Below are 22,295 nucleotides of genomic sequence, written 5' to 3'. Positions count from 1 at the left end.
CAAAACATCCCATAAGATGTCCAAAACAAACATCAGCATCTACAGTATATTAAGTTGTTCATCAATTTATCATAATCATTATTCTCCTTTAAGACACATTTAAAAACTCTATGTATTATAAAGGCTGAATGTCATGTACATCACTTCAATTAAAATTATTATAAAATAAACTCAGAAGCATGAGCTTTTGTATTTGTTACGGCACTGCACCAAGAATCAAAGAGCCTTTCAATCCCTATAGATTGAAAAGGCTGTCACCTAAGTGCTATACAACCATGAAATCACTAAACTATTTTATTGTGTTAAAAGAAACCAATATTGTACACTGAAAAGGCAGGGAAGATATTTAGAGGCCAACAAAATACAGCAGCACTATTAAAACCCCCAAAACAAAGAAATAAACCAAAACACATATTTGGCAGGTGTTTCCAAAGAACAGGACAAGAATCAAATGTGTACAAGGTGTCATCAAAACTTTAATTGGTAAGTATAATAAAACATTGATGCCTGTCTGTCAATAGTGCAAACTAATGAGATTATAGTATTATATTAATCTCCATTGAGTATTTAACTCTCATTTTAATTTTTAATTGGTAGTCTCAAATCTATGGTCTAGAAACAAATTCTGTATCCCTGAAAACTTTCATGCCAGATTGAAGCCTTGATTGTGTTCAATGGCTTGTAGAAGCTTTTCTTTGAGGTTTTCTTGGCTTGTATACTTGGGCAAATCTAAAAGATTGAAGCAAGTGTGGGCAACAGGAAGATAGTTCTCTCCACCTCCCGTTGGCTGAATGACCAAGACAAGACTTTTCATGCCCAGGATGGGGATTCGATCACTACCCGTGAGAAACACTGCAAATTCAACCAAAAGGGAAAATAAAGAGTAAATACAATAACAATAAATTCTTAATGCACAGTGCAGTTATAAACAATATATTCCTGCCCCATGCCCAGTGTTCAAGATGCACTCCTACCCCGACCAGGATATAGTGGTGACTGAAGATGAATGAATAAATATTTCCCTCAAGGAACATGTAAGAAAGATTGTTCTTACTTACACAGGAACTGCTTCTTCTTTTCCAGAGGTAAATCATGGAAGACGTCCCAGAAGAATTTGATAGTGGGGTGTTCAGGCCAGTATTCTCCCTTGTACTTTGTGTTCTGTGAGAGATCAAAACAATGTTTGCACAGGGAAATTTGTTGTTTATTGCTTTGTTCTTACAGTTGTTATCCTTATACCCCTGTTGAAATCTTAAATCTGACTAGTCAGAGGTTTGTTGTTATTAAATAACAAAAACATTTAAAGCTTTATGTACAGATATGTTTATTTAACATTTAAGAAAGAAGACTTAGTGTCAGCAATTCAAGGTAAAGCTGCTGTTTTAAGTTTTCTGAAGGGATGGGGGTGGAATCTTGAAGACAGAGAACTTTGTTTTTTGTAACAAGCTACATTGTTTTCTTCTCGGCTTTGAGAGAGAGAGAGAGATTAGCTGGTGAGGGAATACTAGTTAATAGGGTATCTGCAGGTATCAGCACTTCAATTTTAATACTTTTTAATACCATATTCAAAACATTCTAAAAGAATTTTAAGACCTGCACGTCATTTCAATCATGCTACAGGATATATCAGCTATTGTGTTACATATTGTGAACATATTGTGTTCATATTGTGTTCATGCATATACATCCATTTCTGGGTTTAAGCAGGGTAAACATCTATAGAGGTATATGGGAGACCATAGCAAATATCATTTTTGCATTACCATTTGCTCCAACAGTGAAAGAAAAAAAAAAATCCAATATTTCTTTTCAGTCAGTCAGAAGAGGAAAAAAAAAAAAAAAAAAAGTCAAATTTACCATTAGCAGCAGTTGTATTAGAAACCCCCTCACAGTAGTGTTTACTAGTTTTTTTTTGTAATTTAATGTCAGGGTAATGTGACAAGTACTGTTATAAATGTACATACATTTTTGTAAAGAAAAAAACGACAACAAAAAAAACAAAACCAAAAAAAACCCTTTGCTATTTTGTAACATTACTTTTGCATTGAATAATACTTAATAATAACAATAATATTTTTTTTTATTTGGGAGTATAAATAGCAATACCAATAGTAGTATATTTCTGACTTAATTCACTTTTAGGCGTTAGACATTGTGGCTTTTATTTTCGCGGAAAACCGCAGGAAGACCTCAGTTTAGTTGGCAACAGTTTTTTAAATTCACTTATCAGGTGATATGCTGTAAAGATCTGCCCACAAAAATGTTTGAGATTACTCTAACGTAAAACCAAAGTGAATTTGGCATGTGTTGTGTTTAAATGCACGTTATAAGTGACTCAAACTCACAGCAGGGATATAGATGAAGTTGGTGTGGAGCAGCATTTACTGTGAACGGAGCCGCTCCAAAACACTGATGAGCTGCACTCAGTCTGAGTGCAACACAGTCACACGGGTTTACCATTTCAAAAAACAACGAGTGAAAATAAAATCTAAATCTTCTTAATGGTGTTGGTTCAGTTGCATTTTTAAGACCGGTGAAATGTGGATTTAAGACATTTTAAAGCTACTTTAGGCCTTACTTTTACATTAAGGAATTTAAGACATTTTAAGACTTTTTAAGGATCCATGCACATGTCAGAACGTTCTCTACCTTTATTAAGAAATAAGGGTAATTATTCATAACACATTATTCCACATGGTTTTGGGAGATTGGATGTGGGGTTTTTTTGCAAACTTTAACTGGGCTTGGATGGATTTTTATTTGTTATTTTTCCGTCTGGCCACCCTACCCGCTAGCGCAGACATATGAGGAATTCAGGAGATTGTTGCCACATGTAGGGAGCGACCAGTACTTGCCAGAAATTGCTACAATTCCTTTAATTTTAGTAATGTTACTGTTATGCCATATTTTCTGACTTGGTTTAACGTAGTTAAATTTTTTTACATCACAAAAATCTGCCACTTTATCAGGGGTGTGTAGACTTTTTATATCCACTGTAACTGTTCTATGAACAGCAGACGACTCTACTGCAAAGTCACAGTGACCATGAGACAAAGTATTTGCACAGACACAAAGCAATTCTGGAATGCAGGGTTAGGTGTTTTATAGCAGAGTGAGCTGATTTTCCAGTGTTCACAGTTACACACATAAATAGAGCTCCAATTCACCGCACCAACTTTCAGGGGTGGTGCTTAACACGCGTGTGTGTTTTGATACTGTGCAGTTCAAATAGTACCATAAAGTGCATAATGGATACAGAAGGGAATGTAATAAAGATTGACAATCAAAAAATTTTGTGGGGTCAACTGCCTGGTTCACAAACTGGACATATCCTTAGGCAGGAATCCTGGATTCAGCGACAAGGTTATACAGAGTCCATCCGGTCACAAGCATGATGAAATCACTGTGGTGATGAAGTGATTCAATAGGCTAGTGAAGGACTACATCTGGACAAGGGGAGCGGTAACTACGTGAGACTGCTGTTCATTAACTACAGTTTGTGTTCCAATACCATTGCTCCCCCACTCTGGTCATGAAGATGAGATCCTTGGGGTGAATAACTTGATCTACAACTGGGTTCACAACTTCATAACCCGCCAGCTGCAGAGGGTTATGGTGCATGGCTATATATACATACAGTACACTCACCTTCATATTGGCACACCCCAAGGCTGTGCCCTGAGCCCACTGCTGTTTTCTATATATACCCATGATGGTGTAGCCAGCAGCAATTGCAACTGCATCATAAAATTCACTGCTGAAAGAGTGGTGATTGGCAGGGGTGTCTAGCAGGCCTGTTTGAAGCAGGTGGATGACCTAGCTCACTCATGCCTGGCTAATATAGACCAAGGAGATGGCAGTGGACACAAAACTAGACCTCTCTAATATGACTCCAGTGGAAAGGGTGAACATCTTCAAATATATTGGTGTGCACATCACCAAAGACCTCTCCTGGTCACTCCACATATACAACACAAAACAGAAAGCAAGACAACAACTTTACCACCACAGACAACTCTAGAGTGTGAGCACAGTCCATGAACATCCAAAGTCATTCTATACATGTGCTGTTGAGAGCATACTGACATCACTACCTGGTATGGCAACTACTCCATGCAAGACAATGTTCTGCAGAGGGTGGTACATTTAACAGAATGAATTACTAGAACACCACTTCCCTTCCTGCAGGACATCAACATCAAGCCCCATGCACATACTATTCAGACTGTTAAGGTTGGGTAAATGCCACTGCAGCAAGAAGGCCTACAATGAAAGGCTCAGGAGGAGCCTTTATCCACAGGCCATTAGGATTCTGAACTACCACTAACTGGACCCTCACTACCTGCACAAGCCACTTTAGTGCTCCTGCAATTTGGCTGCCCACTACCAGCATATAGTAGCTGCGTTTACATGGACAACAATAATCCACTCTTAACCCGATTAAGACCATACTTTGATTAAAAAACTACCATATAAACAGCAATTTTTACTTACCTTAATGTAATTAAGGTCATACTTGAATTAAGCTTTAATCGAATTAAGACAGGTGGAGTACTCCTGTTTTAGTCGCATTATGGACGAGTATTACAGACATGTAAACACCTTAATCACATTATGAACGTCGTGTGAGAGTTTTCACCGCATTTTGTGACAGGACACGATCACACACGGCAGTTTTACGGCGAACAAGAGAGTTCGGCTGTGTCCCAAACCGCTACTTGCCTACTATAGGCCTGTAGTGGGGAAAAATACATGTATCTCGGCTACTATATAGACATTATGTACGCAGTTGGAGACGCAGCCCACGGCTTCAAGCAGTTGTCTATTAGCACGTATAGCATTACAAATAATTAACTGCACTTAAAGCATTTGTAAAAAAAATTTAATAAAAACACCCAAAACTGTATACGGTACTATAACGAAGACGAACTGTATGTTGATGCATGAAATTCTGGAGGGACGGCGTGGCGTGGCGACGTAATGACACGGGCTGTTAATCTAATTATGTTCTATAACATGTAAAACGGGAACATGACAGGAGTATTCTAAAAGCGACTCATGTAAACACCTTAATCAGAGTAAGGTCAATAATTAGATTACTGCTGTCCATGTAAACGTAGTCACAGTCATGGGGAAAAGAATGTACACTCTCCTTCCATTCTATGTTTTTATTTATCAGGGCCCAAATAACAATTATGTGGTCCTCACCAAATTCTATAAACAAATAAGCTCAGGTGACAAAAAAAAAAAAACAAACAAAAAACAACAACAAAAACACAACAGATTTCAATATGTAATCACTTTTTCCCCCCAAAAATAAGCCAACATTTTAAAACTAGGAGGGAAAAAATACGTACATCCGTCCTACTTCCACCATCATTAATAGAGTAATTAGCAGCCAAGTGTTACTAATGAAATGCACACGATAAGTTCATCATGAAAAAGAGTGACTATCTCTATAGAAGCATAACTTTTAGCAGTTTGGTATGCTGGAGCACTCAGGTGTTTGTCTACATCATGACAAGACAAAAGAGCATCAGCCATGACCTCAGAGAATCAATCTGGTAAGGGTTATAAGCCCATCATCAAACTATTTGAAATTCACAATTATAAAGTGAGAAGGACTGGTTATAAAGAGACAGCTTTCAAGACAGTTGTCAATCTTCCCAGGAGTGGGTGTCCCAGCTAGATCAGTCCAAGGTCAGACTGCTTAATGCTCAGAGATGTAAAGAAACCCCAAGAGCTACATCATGTGACCTACAGGCCTTAATAAGTAGATTAAATGTTCATGACAGCGCAATCAGAAAAAGACTGAACATGTATGGCTTTCATGGAAGAGTGGCTGGGAAAAACCCCATCTCTCCAAAAAAAAAAATATATGGCAGCATCACTCAGGTTAGCAAAATTACATCAGAACAAACCAAAAAAGTTCTGCAACAATATCCTTTGGACTGATGAGACCAAGGTGGAGCTGTTTAGTCATCATGCACAACTCAGTGTTTGGAAAAAAACAAACAGTGTATCACCACAAATACCTCATACCAACTGTCATGCATGGTGGTGGAGGGGTGATGATTTGGGCTTGAACATAGGAAACTTGCAGTCACTGAGACGATGAATTCCACTTTATACCAAAAGATTCTTGAGACAAATGTGAGGCCATATGTCCATCAGCTTATAAGGTTCACATTTAAGTTCCCCTTTCTTCACATTTGACCCTTTGTATGTACTTGTAGGGCGATTTCTAGACACCTCGGGCAAGTTTTTATCAATCGCTTAAATAATTTATTAAAACTAATTAAAATAAATAATTTTTTTACACCAGAAAATCAACATCTGAAAAGACAAAAAAGAAAAAAAAAATCAAGGTGTTGTAATGGCCAAGTCAAAGTCGAGAATTCAACTCCACTAAGATGCTGTGGCAGGATCTTAAGAGAGCTGTGCATAAACAAATGCCTTCAAACATCAAAGACTTGAAGCAATGTTGTAAAGAAGAGAGGGCCAAAACTTCTTCACAATGATGTGAGAGACTGATACACTCCTACAGACGTTTACTTCAACGTTTACTTCAAGTTAATGTTGCTACAGGTGGTTCTACATGTTACTGAATTGAGAGAAATTGCGAGCAGAAATATAGTGGCCATACCACAAGATGCAAAGCACTCATCACCAGTAAGACTGGAAGGCCAAATTGGAATTCGCAAAGAAATACAGAGATGGGCCACAAAAGTACTGGAACCCAGATTAAACTCTACCAAAGTAAGGCCAATGTGTGGTGAAAGAATGGATCCGCTCATGATCCAAAACAAGGTCATTGGTCAAGCAAGTAGAGTTAGTGCCATGGTTTGGGCTTGCATGGCTGCTTCCAGAATGGGCTCATGAATCTTTATTGATGTATCTTATGATGGTACTAGCAAAATGAATTCAGAACTCTACAGGAACATTGCCTGCTGATTTACAGAAAAATCATCCAATCTAATTGTTAGGCTTTTCATGCAGCAAAACAATAACTCAAAACACACTTCCAACACAACAAAGGACTTTGTTGGGGAAAAAAGTGGAAGGTTTTGGACTGGCCAAGTCAATCATCGGACCTTAACCCAGTTGACCATTTCTGCATGGGATTGACCTTCTGAACAGAAGACTGAAGGATATAGTAGACTGTTTATATACCGACATATACTCATAAATACCCACATACATACACTGCTGTGAAAAAGTATTTGATTTCTCATGTTTTTGTGTATATTTCATACTAAATAGTTTTATATCTTCAAACAAAATACAACATAAAACAAAGGCAACCTGATTAATCCAGTTGTGCTTGAGTTTTAACTCAAGCACAACTTGAGCGGACATTCTCCTTTAGGATTTTCTGGTAGAGAACAGAATTAATTTTTCTCTCAATTATTCCAAGTTGCCCAGGCCCTGAAGCAGCAAAGCATCCCCACACCACCACACTGCCTCTGCCATGCTTGACAGTAAGTATGATGTTCTTTTTGTGGAATTCTGTGTTTGGTTTACACCAGATGTAACAGGACACCTGGCTTCCAAACAGTTCCACTATTGACTCATCAGTCCACAGAACATTCTCCCAAAAGGTTTGAGAATCATCAAGGTGTGTTTTGGCAAAATTCAAATGAGCCTTAATGTTCGTCTGGGTTAGCAGTGGTTTTCACCTCGCCACTCCTCCATGGATGTCATTTTTTCCCAGTGTCTATCTGATAGTGGAGTCATGAACAGTGACCTTTATTGATGCAAGAGAGGCCTGTAGGTCCTTTGATGTTGTCCTTGGCTCTTTTATGACTTCCTGGATGAGGAGTTGCTATGATCTTGGATGAACTGGATAAATTGCCAAGAGATAGAAATGGTTTTGGCAGAGAAAACAAAGGGGTAATGGAAAAAACTTCAATCCCAGTCTGTTATTTTTTAGGAAATATCTTGTTCCACACTTCATACCAGTAGGTGTGACCTTGGAAGCTGACAAAATATCTGAATATGAATTATATATTTTGTCACATTAAATTAAATACATGTATAGTATAGGTCATAATTGCTTTCTTCTGTGGTGTATTTAATAAATGTACATTTGTATCTGTTTTTTTTCCATTGTTTTGAAATTGCTGAGTAAAAGTCAGATATATATACAGTGAGGGAAAAAAGTATTTGATCCCCTGCTGATTTTGTACGTTTGCCCACTGACAAAGAAATGATCAGTCTATAATTTTAATGGTAGATTTATTTGAACAGTGAGAGACAGAATAACAACAAGAAAATCTAGAAAAACGCATGTCAAAAATTTTATAAATTGATTTGCATTTTAATGAGGGAAATAAGTATTTGACCCCCTCTAAATCAGAAAGATTTCTGGCTCCCAGGTGTCTTTTATACAGGTAACGAGCTGAGATTAGAAGCACACTCTTAAAGGGAGTGCTCCTAATCTCAGCTTGTTACCTGTATAAAAGACACCTGTCCACAGAAGCAATCAATCAATCAGATTCCAAACACTCCACCATGGCCAAGACCAAAGAGCTCTCCAAGGATGTCAGGGACAAGATTGTAGACCTACACAAGTCTGGAATGGGCTACAAGACCATTGCCAAGCAGCTTGGTGAGAAGGTGACAACAGTTGGTGTGATTATTCGCAAATGGAAGAAACACAAAAGAACTGTCAATCTCCCTCGGCCTGGGGCTCCATGCAAGATCTCACCTCGTGGAGTTGGAATGATCATGAGAACAGTGAGGAATCAGCCCAGAACTACACGGGAGGATCTTGTCAATGATCTCAAGGCAGCTGGGACCATAGTCACCAAGAAAACAATTGGTAACACACTACGCCGTGAAGGACTGAAATCCTGCAGCGCCCGCAAGGTCCCCCTGCTCAAGAAAGCACATATACATGCCCGTCTGAAGTTTGCCAATGAACATCTGAATGATTCAGAGGACAACTGGGTGAAAGTGTTGTGGTCAGATGAGACCAAAATGGAGCTCTTTGGCATCAACTCAACTCGCCGTGTTTGGAGGAGGAGGAATGTTGCCTATGACCCCAAGAACACCATCCCCACCGTCAAACATGGAGGTGGAAACATTATGCTTTGGGGGTGTTTTTCTGCTAAGGGGACAGGACAACTTCACCGCATCAAAGGGACGATGGACGGGGCCATGTACCGTCAAATCTTGGGTGAGAACCTCCTTCCCTCAGCCAGGGCATTGAAAATGGGTCGTGGATGGGTATTCCAGCATGACAATGACCCAAAACACACACGGCCAAGGCAACAAAGGAGTGGCTCAAGAAGAAGCACATTAAGGTCCTGGAATGGCCTAGCCAGTCTCCAGACCTTAATCCAATAGAAAATCTGTGGAGGGAGCTGAAGGTTCGAGTTGCCAAACGTCAGTCTCGAAACCTTGGAGAAGACTTGGAGAAGATCTGCAAAGAGGAGTGGGACAAAATCCCTCCTGAGATGTGTGCAAACCTGGTGGCCAACTACAAGAAACGTCTGACCTCTGTGATTGCCAACAAGGGTTTTGCCACCAAGTACTAAGTCATGTTTTGCAGAGGGGTCAAATACATTTTTCCCTCATTAAAATGCAAATCAATTTATAACATTTTTGACATGCGTTTTTCTGGATTTTTTTGTTGTTATTCTGTCTCTCACTGTTCAAATAAATCTACCATTAAAATTATAGAATGATCATTTCTTTGTCAGTGGGCAAACGTACAAAATCAGCAGGGGATCAAATACTTTTTTCCCTCACTGTGTATATAAAAAAAAAATTAGAACCGCAAGATTTAACATTTAAAAAATTCAGAACGCTAAATACAAATCCTACAAATTAAAATCTAAAAAAATACAGTGTGTGTGTAAATTGGGTCAAATGAGAATAATCCTGGATTCAAAGGGAAACTGAGACTGAATGGTCAGAATGGTCGAACTCAGCATTTAGCTAATAAGTGCTCTGCCATGCTTGTGCCATGGCCAAGACGAGAACACGAAATGAGACAAGATGACAACACAAGGTTATCTTGCTTGCAATTGTTAACAGTATCCACATGGTAAGTAAATGAGTAAAGCAATGCTACTAAACAAAAACAGATACTATAAAAGCTATAAGTTACAAAGTCTAACATACGAATCAAAACAATATCTTTCACTGATTCAGTATCTTTCACAGGGCAGGAAAACTGGCTTTTTTGGCCAGTGACCGTAAATATAAAGCCGTAAGGCTTTATATTTACACATGTAATGATGCTTTTATAATTCAAAGTGTTTAAGAGCCCACAATGCATGTACTCTGTACTCACCATGTCTAATGAAATAACTGGGCTTATGCGTCAAACCGTTGCTTATCAAAGTCAGGAGACTGAAATCTCATCTTGGCTGTTACAGCCAACCTAGACCGGCAATTTTGATTTGATGCACATGAGGGCACTGAACCCCGAGTCCCATAAATAAGTGCTATCAAATGGTTGAGTTTATTCAATTGTTTTGGTTTATCCAAGGTCACGAATTGCATTTCATGCAATATTTTTATTAGTGTAAAGCCAATTTTACACTAAACATTGCCGTGTGCATTAGATGCGAAGCATTCATTTCTGTGTTTCCTTTCAGAAATTGACTGTGATCTAACTGAATGTAAAATTCCCTAACTCAGCCTTTAGCCATTTTGCTCATTTAAGATCCAGTCTCTTCCAAATATATAATGGCTTGTTATTATCATTCATATTATCTTGAATCAACAACGGTGGTACTTAACTAAGTGTTTTAAATGGCTTGTTTTTATACAACAAGCCATTTATGTTCCTGCAGTCTAATATACTACTGCATCTCACTTTGATAACAGCACCTGATCTCTAAACACAAAGTGTTTTGCTTTATTTTATAATTTATTAAATTACTGTATAATTATATAATTACTTATATACTTTATTAAAATTGCATAGATTCTAATAATTTATCTTTTTTATATATATATATTTTGTCTCCTCCCACGTTTAACCCAAGTCACCGCCCATGCATGGCAGTATGTTGGACTTGAAAAGGAATTCTTAAAAGGAACTCTAAGCTGAATAAAAGCAAATAAAATGTTAATAATCAGTTTTAATTATTACTTTAAAATATTCTATAAATCAAGTTTATGTTCGTTAACAGCTATTAATACCATTCCAGTACATTCAAAGGGGAATTTGAAAACAAATGGGTTTGAGCTCAAAAAATGAATATGACACAACAGATCAGAATTTCAACTTTAATTTCCTGATATTTACATCTAGCTAGTTAAACAACTGAGATCATGGCACCTTTGCCATTGCACCATCTAATGCTCTAATGCTGGTAGAAGGTGGCTGAATGTCCAACATCTTGCTGCAAACATTAAAGGACCGGCACTTCATCAGAAAGTAGAGTTTGTGCATCCCTTTCTTGTACACAACCTCTGAGGCTACAGATACCTGAGACCAAGGTATCTGTAGGTGTCAACCAGCTCAACGTCCTGACCCATGATGGTAATGGGGCTGGCTGTGGTCCTCTTCTTCCTGTAGTCCACCACCATCTCCTTGGTCTTGGCCACATTGAGGAGCAGACAGTTCTTCCCACACCACTCAACACGGTTGTTGAACAGGTCCCTGTGCTCCTCTTCCTGTCTGTCCCTTATGCACCCGACCACCACCAAGTCATCACTTCAGTTTCTGAAGATGGCAGAGACCTGACCTTCACTTAAAGTCTGTGGTGTACAGGGTGAAAATAAAAGGGGGAGAGCACAGTTCCCTGTGGTGCTCCAGTGCTGCTCAGCAGGTGCTCAGATAGGCAGGTTCCCAACCACAAAAACTGGAGTCTGTCTGATAGGTAGTCAGTGACCCAGGAGATCATGGACATGTCCACCTGCATTCTTCTCATCTTCTTTCTCAGCAGAAGAGGTTGGTTGGTGTTGAATGCACTCAAGAAATCAGAGAAGGTGATTCTCACTGTGGTGGCATTGTAATCCAGATGGGAGTGAGCCCTTTGAAGTAGATATATGACCGCATCATTCACGCCTACCTGTGGCTGGTAAGCAAACTTGAGGTTTTAGATGGAACAGCACCAGTCTCTCCAGGACCTTCATTACATGTGATGTGAGGGCAACTGGTCTATAATCATTCAGGGTGGAGGGAGTTGTCTTCATTTTAACAACAAATGCAGTCTTCAAAGGCAAAATTCAGTACTCAAACCAAGATTAGACATTCAAAGCTATTAATTGTTTAAACAATAAATCGACCAGGGCACACCTGGGCAACAAGAAACACCTGTCAGTCACATGTACCAATATGTCTGGTCACTGGAAAAATGGGTGGGTTCAAACAAATGGTGCTATATTCTAAGTTGTTTAAACACATCTAGATGGACATATCAGGAAATTAAATCGGAAATTCTGATCTATTGTCTCATTCATCTTTTGATAAAAGTGAATAGCATAAACAAAAGAATATGCCATTTGAGCAGATTTCATGACTTCTTGCAAAAAATATTCCTAAATATAAATTTCCATACCTTCTCAAGTTCTTTCCAGTCATAATTAGTGTTCCCTATAACCATGGCCTGTAGTTCATTTGGCTGAAAAAGCTCCAGAACTTTCCCTCCACATACTTTGTGGAACCCAGCATAGAAAGCATTGAAAAGAGGAGCCACGGATGAGTTGAAAATGTAGTCAACGTAGGCATTTACAAAGTCTTGTCTGTAAAAGAAAATTGTAAGAGACAGATTTAAACAGTATGTGTAACCAAACAGTATGTAATAGGCAACAGTTTTGCAATGTGCCACAATGCTACATAATATTTTCAGCATTTATTTAACAAAATTAAATTACAAAGTTAGCACTAAAATGGTGCTTCCTAAACCACTTCTTGGGCAACCCCCAAAGACCTTTCACATTTCGGCCCTTTGCAAGCTCCCACTTAACTAGGATAAGTAAAAATAAATATTCAATTTCAATTCAATTTTATTTATTTGTATAGCACTTTTTACAATGGTCATTGTCTCAAAGCAGCTTTACAGAAACATATTAAGACGGGATACAGATTATAAAAATGTGTGAATTTAAGCCGGTGGCGACGGTGGCAAAGAAAAACTCCCCAAGATGTTACGCAGAAGAAACCTTGAGAGGAACCAGACTGAGAAGGGAACCCATCCTCAACTGGGTAACAATGAATATTGTGAAAGTAAAGGAAAGTTCATTATGGTTTTATATGAAGTCTGTTTGTTGACTGTTTGTCCACTGTTCAAAGGAGACCCGAGTTGGAAATGGAAAGACCATCCAGAGTTACTATGTGATCAGAATTTTCGTTTTAGTTTGGATTCAAGTCTGGGATCTGGCTAGGTCATTCAAAAACATTTAACTGGCTAAGCCATTCCTTTGTTGATTTGCATCTATACTTTGAGTCATTTATGTGCTGAAAGGTGAAATTCCTTTTCATTTTCAGCTTACTAGCAGACAGCTGAAGGTTTTGCACCAAAATCAACTGGTATTTGTAGCTATTCATGATTCCCGCCACCTTCATAAAAGCCCCAGTTCTGGCTGAAGACAAGATGTTGACACCACTATGCTGCACTGTGGGTATGGTGTTCTTTTGGAATTATAGAATTTTTATACAGATGGTCCTCAACCAGAATAAGCATTTTGCTGCCTCAACATGCATTTGCTGCTCTTGATCGTCAAGTGGCGCTATGACCACAGCTTTTCACAACAGCTCATTTTCGCAAGTAACAGTCAACTGCGCCTTGCCAATAGGCTAATATTTGACGGTTGCAGTCAGTGGATAATACAAGAAAAACATTATCTGTAATTTAAAAACTAATCATATTAACAGAACCAAATATAGTACTCAAAAGCCCATGTAAGCATTTGTTGTTTAGAATGAATTCAAGCTGAATAGTAAATGTAAAAACTGTGTTCTATGTTTACTTTTACATGTACTACTACCCCATATTTTATTTTATTTTTTCAACTTTAGAAAGATGTGCATTATTATTTATATCATATATCCTATATTATTTTGTCCTTGCAGTAAAATAAAAAGGACAGAAGAGGTGAATTACTCTGCATGAGAGCATTAAGAGTGGAAGCCTTACTGGGCTGTAAATGGAATGTGTGGTCGGTTAGATTTAAGAAAAAAAAAATTACGTATGGCTTACATAAAAATATTATGTTTCTCATCAAAATGTGATTTCATTGCTTATGCTAAACTTACAAAATGTGCATAGTAGAATAGTGCAGTGCAATGTCGCAGTTGCAGAATGTCAGCAATCCGGGTTAGATCCTTAGCTCAGGTGACTGTGGCGTTCTTTATTCAGGCCATTGAAAATACATGATCAAATCACGTTGGATGTACGAAAACAAATTGGTAATCTAACTCAATTGAATCATGTGAAAATGCTGTATGCATTTGAATTAAGTAAATTCAACAGTCTAGTAGGCTTTATGCCAAATGTTGTGATTATGCACATTATTTAATATTTGTAACAAATATAAATGTTTGAAATGTACATTTAATAATTAGAAACGTTGCATTTCAATAGGTGTACTGTACACATTCTATAACATTGGGTAGTTAACATCTGATATTCAGGACACATTCTACACCTCAAGTTAACAATATTTCTTTATTATATATATATATTTTCTGTTTTAGCATAGTCTACAATACCCATGTCATCATATTTTCATCATATATTTACACATAGTTGTTGACTAAGAACACATCAAATATATGTATTTCAAATTACGATACATCAATGGGTGCATTATATAATTCTTTGGAACACACTGTTACATAAACTCTTCAATGCAGAGTTGAAGATGTCACTTCTGCGTGGGAGATGACTTCGACTGAGTGATTGTGACACATTTGCAAAACAAAGCTGTTAATGGAACTGGAGAGGGAGGGGTCAGCTTATGTGGGAAGTAAGAGGAGGTGCTCGTCGTTTGGGGGGTACGAGGATTCTCGCGCATTTCTATGGATACCAGAGTTAATCCATTTACAGTTACTTAACATTCTTATTCTTATTTATTTTTATTATTATTATAGTAGAAAAAAATCATCCAAACATTTTTCATGCACCAATTTGACTCACTCCAAAGATGAACTGCTCACTTGACAATCCAAACAGCCCATGACACAGCAGCTAGGGTGTTATGTCAGACAGAATTGAGGTAGGGGGAGGAGTGAACTGGTTGTAACTGATTCACAAAGCCACTAATCCAGCAGCTGTGAAACATAAAAACTGTCCACTGCAGCCTCACACGTGAAGTAAAAAAATTTTTTTTTAAAATCCAATTTAAGAGCGTCTGCTAAATAAAATGTCCTCATTTGTCAATGCGTCTCCAAATTGTTATCTTCTAAATGATCTCTTATCCAAATCTCTCCCGACCCACATTTTGATTCTTTTATTTTCCATCTATTATCCATTTGGATAGTGGGCCCAGGACGGTACCGCCAACTTTGTACCGAGCCCTCCTCGTAACAGTTTGCTATGCATGTTTTGTGTTCTTTGGCTTGAACTAACGTGCTACATTATGAAAGACATAAGGAAAAAAAATTTAATGAATAAGTGAAACTTAACCTTTTAACAAGCATGGTGGGGGAGTAACGGATTACAAGTGAAAACGGTTCAAGTACATTATACTAATAAGCTTTGAAAATAACAACATGAAATCAGTCACTGCTATTTTTATTATTATTAATGTATTCAGTTATTTGATCCATTTTATAATTTTTTTTTTTTTAAACTTTTGTACCCCTCTTCTGACCGATTCCTTTCAACAGTGAGACCCCGTACAGGCTTCGTAAGCTCTTTTTAGACCATGGTTTCAGCAGTCAGATGAAACCAAGATGACATTAAGAAAATCCTACAGAAACAGCTGGTCTTTATTTGGGCTTAATCAGAATAATTTCATTGGTGACAGCTGTATGATGATTACTTTTGAAAATGAGGTTGAATGTGATTGGTTCATTCTGAACATTAGTACATCCCCAATTATAAAAGGGTGTGTGCACACTTATGCAACAAGGTTATTGTAACTTATTTATATTTCCTATTTTTCCCTTAAATGTTTGATTGTTTTTCCCTTAATTTATATACGTTGTAATTTCACATTGAGGGTGGGAAAAGTTCTGACATGATTTATCTTGGTTTAATATTTTCATCACAAAAACTTGCCATTTTATCAGGAGTGAATGCAAATCAGTTCTACAGAGTGAATCATCATTTGAGTGGATGTTCTCTAATAATTAAAGTATGCATATTATAAAATAATAGAGGTCAAATATGAAACTCGGATACAAATATGAAACAAATACCTGTTGTGATTGTTTACAGTGATGTTCATTCCATTAGGCACCAGCTCCAATACCTCAGTTTCACCAAAGTTTTCCACAGTAATCTGAGAGCAGACAACAACCAACATATTATTGCATGAATAAGAACAGTTTCATGCCTGTATTATAAAAAAAATATTTCATTTTCACTACTTGTACTGAACCTGCTTACCATTAGCCACTCCAAAACTGGCTCTATCTTTGGTAGTGTTTGCAATTGGATTAGCATGAGTTATACAAGTATGGGTTGGTGATTTCTGTTTTATGCACCAACCACTCAGAGGGTGTCCAAGTGAGAAATCTTAAAAGCATGTGTTAATGCATTGTTTCTCAAACATAGGGTATACTTGGTTGGGAAGGCCAGGAATAATGATGAATGCTCAAGCATAGTTCGCATATATAATTTTATTTATTAATTCATTTTCAGAAAACAATGCATATTATTTCCAATTTGGAAGTGAAATGAATGCAGAGCATGGGGATATCAGAGAGGAGGAGGAAGATTCTGAAGGTTGTCGCCAGAAAATTGTAGAAAAGATATCAGATGGTCTTGATCCTCTAGGAGACTAATTGGGAGCAAAAGAAAAGTAGTGGGAGAGTTTTTCTCTATCAGCAATGTTTATTCTCCCACGATAGCCTTAATTCATGCTGCAACACTAGTATATTAAAAATTTTATCTAAAAGATATCATGGTGGGCCTGTATAATTCCAGCTTGCACCCATACGCTAGAAAGGTAACTCTGCTTCTAAAAAATATATATTTACTTCATATTATTTTGAATAATATTTAGATTTTTTAGTTCTTTAAATGTACATCTGGTTAAGGAGAATTAAATAATGGAAATGGGGAAATGAAGGGGGGGGGATGGGCAGAAAACTGCATCTTAAGAGTCATAGAGATCATATTTACTATATCACTATCAATCATGAGAGGTAAGAATGTGACCCAGCAAACACAATATCTAATAGGGAAGTATGTAGCTACATCATGGCCTCTTTGATCAGTCAAGCCCGCTCAAACATCTGGCACTAAAACATACTTAATTCTTTACATCTATGATGAAAAGTGTTTTCTTTTGCATAAAATATTTCTTATGGTAATAATTACACACAAAAATATATTTCTGTAGTTTTGTGGACAGGGAGTAGAGAACAGGAATGGACAGATGTTGTCTTAGGGACTTCCAAGGGAAGACTATCAATAATCTTCATAGACTGTGGTCAGTATTACATACAGTATCTTTGTGGTCTAGTGTAAGTTAAAAACAGGCTGTAATATGTCTTGGTCAGAGAGCTGTAATCCCAGATTAATTATGCAAAAATCACGGGGGGGGTTTACCTTTTTTTTTTTTTTTTTTTAATTGCAGTGATTAATGTTTTAGTTGGCAACAGTTCTTTTAACCTTAACTGATGCAGTGTGGCCTCTCATTTCTTAAACAACCATGTCGGAAGATATATTCCATGGTCATGGAAAAGATGTTACTATGTTTCAGAAGGGGCAAATTATTTGCCTGCATTAAGCAAAGAAAACAACAAAGGAGATTGCTGAAATCCCTGGAATTGGGTTAAAAACTTTCCAATGCATTATTAAAATCTGGAAGGAGAGTGGTGAACTGTCAGTTTTGAGGAAGAAATGTGGTCAGACAAATGAATGTTCAAAATCTTGAATGATCATGATTGGAGATCTTTAAAAGCTTGGTTAAGTCACATCGTAAAAAATCGACAGTAGGACTCATGGCTATGTTTAATAGTGAACAATATTTCCACATGCACAATGTGAAGAGAACTCACAGGATTAGGACTAAACAGCTGTGTGGCCTAATCAGTGTGAGGCTAATCTGACTTTGCTATGGAAGATAACTTGCTATGGAGCATAAAGAAGAAGCGATGCATCCATCATGCATAGTACCTCCTGTACAAGCCTCTGGAGGCATCTGGGGTTGCTTCAATTGGTCAGGTCTAGGATCAGCAACATTATGTGACAATAAAAAGAAGTCAGATGAGTAACTGAATGTACTGAATAAACAGGTTATCCTATCAATGGATTTTTTCTTCCCTGATGGCACAGGCATATTCCAGGATAACAATGCCAAAATTCATCAGGCTCAAATTGTGAAAGAATGGTTCAGGGCACATGAGGAATCATTTTTATACATGAATTGCCCACCACAGAGTCCTGACCTTAACCCCATTGAATGTCTTTGGGATGTGCTGGAGAAGACATTACGGAGTGGTTCAACTCTCCCATCCTCAATACAATATCTCAACCAAAAATTAATGCAATTCTGGATGGAAATAAATGTTGTCACATTGCACATGGTTATCGAAACAATCGCATGATGAATGTGCACTGTAATCAAAGCTAAAGGTGGTACAACAAAATTTTAGAGTGTAAGATTTGTTTTTTGGCAAGGCAGTGTATTATAGAGGTATTTGTACATTATATTTACACTCATTACTATTCTAAATTTAAAAAAATACCGCTTTAGATTTTTATTAATCTTAATTGGACCTTATTATGAATTACAAAACTGATAAGACTTATTAATAAAAGATCACACTTGGAGTTCTCAGTGAGGCGGGAAGAAATTCAAAGTATATTAGTGCAACTGTACAAGAAACATTATCCATGTATTATCTACTATATCTACTAACAGATGTATTTTATAATGGTATTTCTAGAAACATAATTTTATTGTGAAATACAACGGCACTTACTGTGAAGTTCAAGCAGAATGTATCCTCAACATCATCTTCCATGTAGTCCAATAATTCTTGCAGACTCCTATGACATGGACAAACATACAAAGAAAAAAAAAAGAAAAAGAAATGTGTGACTAAAATCAAATTACAGGTTTATAGGAAACTAGGAGTAAATTCGGTGCAAAAAGAAGGGTTCTGAATAACTGACCTGCCAACAACAGGCATGAGCTCCTTCAGGTCCTCCAAAGTCGGAGTTTTCTTCAAGAGTTTCTTGTACAGAGCTACAGGGAAATTTAGTTCCACTATAGTCATATTATAAATGGCCAAACCACAAATGACCCCAATGAGGTGGAATAAGTCGATATCTTCTAATGTCTACAAAACAGGAATAGATAAATCTGAGAATTATAAAATGTAGAATCTATATTCAAATCATATTTGAACTTTACTGGAGATAAATCCTATTCAAGGTGCAAGACAGATTACCTTGTCCGAAAACCAGATGAGTCTGGACTCCTTGTAATACCTGAACATGCCATATTTAGGGTCCAGCAGTTCTTTCATGATGAGGAGGAAGAATTCTTTCCTCACACCTCCAGCATCCACAGCCTCCTCTCCAACAAAGATCACCTATATAGAGCAAAGAATGCATTGTTGTCTTTTTAATCTACTACTGTTTAACATCTTTTTTTTAACATAATGGTAAGATATTCACGTAATTAATTGTTATTTGGTAACAGTTTTGATCAACTAATAGACCTAAAGTCACATATTTATGAGAAAGTCCATGAGATTCCAGGTTCTGAGAGTTAGGGTCATTGGTTGAGACTGATTCAAGAGTAGTATCTGAAAGTGTGTTCTGTTCAAATATTGTATTATGGGGGCTTTGATGACTAAAGGACAACCAAAAAAAAATTCTGAAAGATGTTACATTTGCAACAACAGTTTGGAGTTCTAGTGTGGGCCAGGAACAACAAAGTCCATTAAGACCCTGGTTATTAGCTGACAGTTTTAATCAAGTATATTAAATATTTTTGTTTAAAATGTAAAATATCTGTAGGAAAAAATACAAAGATACAAGGTGATGCCACCATTACCTTTAGAGGTTTCTTGTAATCAACATTTTTGGACTTCCGCAAAACCTCCATAGTGTCCTCAACAACATTTTCTCTGCGCACCATGAGAATGAGGCACGGATTTACTGACTCCACCATGCCACCAGGCAGGAATAAAGAGCTGAAGTTCTGTCTTTCTGCTTGATCCACAGCCATCTGATCAAAAACAACTGACGTGTGAAGAAGTTGAGGAAAATTCAGGACTGGTAGGGCTCCTGAGGAGGATATCTACTGGACTCACCTGCATCTGGATAACAGCATCAGTTTGAAGGAGCGTGGTCTTTGCCTGAGCATCAAATACAAATGGGAATTTGCACAGGGTGACCTGAGAGTCCATGGCCTGGCAGAAAGATTAGGAAAAAAAGACTTTAGTTAAGAGTTAATGAATGTTGTCTGTCATGTAAGCTTCATATTCATGTTAAGTTGAAAGTACAAATTCGCCACCATGTAACTTTTTTGTTGCTTCCTGCGGGATCCCAGGCCTGATGCAAACAACAAAACACATGAAGTGTGAAAACTATTCATATTTGTATCCATTTAAAACACATTATCTGTTCAGTCCAAATGATGTATTTGTATTTGGTTACATCCTTTAGTTTACAGCTAATAAGTACATTAAAATTGAGATATTGCTTGTTTTTTTTTTAAATTATGCAAATGAATTTAGCTAAAAATGTTTCACATCTTACTTAAAAGCTAGCAACCTTTAATATTCAACATGATGTTCCAGTTGAGTTTTCTGATGAAGCATTCAAAAATAATGAAATTAAACATTTATACATAAATAAATACTATAAATAGCAGTAAAAAGCAATAAAATAAAGTAAATATTGGTGATAAACCTTTGCTTTAAAAATAAAAGCAGTATTCTTGGGTATAATTTGTGCAGTTTTACAAAAGATATTAGCTAGTAAGTTTTACTGAGCATTTTGGAGAATCTGCTACAGTTCTTAATAGTTTTTTTTCGTCTTAAAAGTTTTACTGACATACATTTCTTTTTTCATTTTTTTTTAAATATAAAATGTTTTCGTACTGACTCAATAACAGATGCCATGAAATAAGCTACTATTATATTACTATGTACAAAATAAAATGGATTGCTTTTGCACATTACCTACACTGTTTAAAAAACAAAACAAAACAAAAAAAAACACTAAAATGATTAAATGGCGGTAACAGCTGGAAGGCTTCTTATCTGTCCCAGTTTCCAAGTTGATCAATCCCATGCTGAGAACTAATTAAAACCTGTCTCATACTCAATTTTTTTGTGATTGCGATAGCAATTGGTGGCATTCTGATTTTTTGCACATTTCTGCACAAAATCAACTGCCTTGCACTAAATACTTTTCTCTTAGTCAGCAAATCACCACCAGGGTAGCAAACCCCAGAAGTAAACAGTTTGAGAGCGATGATAGTCCAGAGATTTATTATGCTTAAATACATGCAACATACAGTGGGGGAAATAAATATTGGACAACATAGTGTCATTTCTTTCAGTAACTATATTTCCAATGAAGCTATTCACATGAAATTTTCACCAGACATCAGTATTAACTCAAGAAATCTGGAAATATAAAGAATTCACATAATTAAAGTCCATAAATAAAGTTGTGTGTGATAATTTGGAATGACACAGGAAAAAAAATATTGCACACGCTAAGAAAATGCAGTTCTCCAAGGCAAGGTAAGGCAAGGAACCAGCTGAAATCCCTAAGTAATTATACCCCCTATTTGTGCAAATTAATCAGCTGGGTTAGTAAATTGATGGTCTATAAAAAGGCTTTTTGTTACCAGGGTGTCACACAAGAAACATCACATGATGGGCAGGAGCAAAGAACTCTCCCAAGACCTTCAGAATATTATTGTTACAAAACATATTGAAGGAATCTGATAGACATATTTTAAAATTTCGGAATTCTTCAGTAAGCACCATTGGGGCCATTATCCGCAAGTGGAAGCAACATCACTCGGTCATCAACAGGCCACACATAGGAGCTCCTAGCAAGTTTTCTGACCAGGGAGTCAGAAGAGTAACCCAAGAACCAAGGACCATACAGAAAGATCTCCAGAAATACTTGGTGGTAGCAGGTGCCATCGTCAGAGAAAACAATAGGCAATGTACTCCACTG

At 37.1% G+C, this 22,295-nt stretch overlaps 1 protein-coding gene across 2 annotated transcripts in view; it reads right to left on the bottom strand.

Annotated features, from left to right (window-relative positions):
• Positions 1-456: 456 nt before the first annotated feature.
• herc4 (HECT and RLD domain containing E3 ubiquitin protein ligase 4) overlaps positions 457-22,295 on the bottom strand; it is an 83,470-nt gene continuing 61,631 nt past the window's right edge. The window contains exons 16-25 of one of the 2 annotated variants that reach the window (XM_053620703.1): positions 20,619-20,648; positions 20,408-20,506; positions 20,149-20,322; positions 19,538-19,681; positions 19,260-19,426; positions 19,067-19,133; positions 16,331-16,413; positions 12,525-12,708; positions 1,059-1,161; positions 457-852 (exon numbers count right to left, since the gene is read on the bottom strand). In XM_053620703.1, coding sequence (XP_053476678.1) covers positions 644-852; positions 1,059-1,161; positions 12,525-12,708; positions 16,331-16,413; positions 19,067-19,133; positions 19,260-19,426; positions 19,538-19,681; positions 20,149-20,322; positions 20,408-20,506; positions 20,619-20,648 — 1,260 coding nt within the window. In that variant the 3' untranslated portion in view covers positions 457-643. The remainder of the gene's footprint in view (positions 853-1,058; positions 1,162-12,524; positions 12,709-16,330; positions 16,414-19,066; positions 19,134-19,259; positions 19,427-19,537; positions 19,682-20,148; positions 20,323-20,407; positions 20,507-20,618; positions 20,649-22,295) is intronic. The other variant, XM_053620704.1, reaches the window with a different exon arrangement.

Source organism: Ictalurus furcatus, chromosome 3 (genome assembly GCF_023375685.1).
Source record: "Ictalurus furcatus strain D&B chromosome 3, Billie_1.0, whole genome shotgun sequence".
Taxonomy (NCBI): Eukaryota; Metazoa; Chordata; class Actinopteri; order Siluriformes; family Ictaluridae; genus Ictalurus; species Ictalurus furcatus.
The sequence above is the reverse complement of the archived record's forward strand: the minus strand, read 5'-3'. Positions and strand labels throughout refer to the sequence as shown.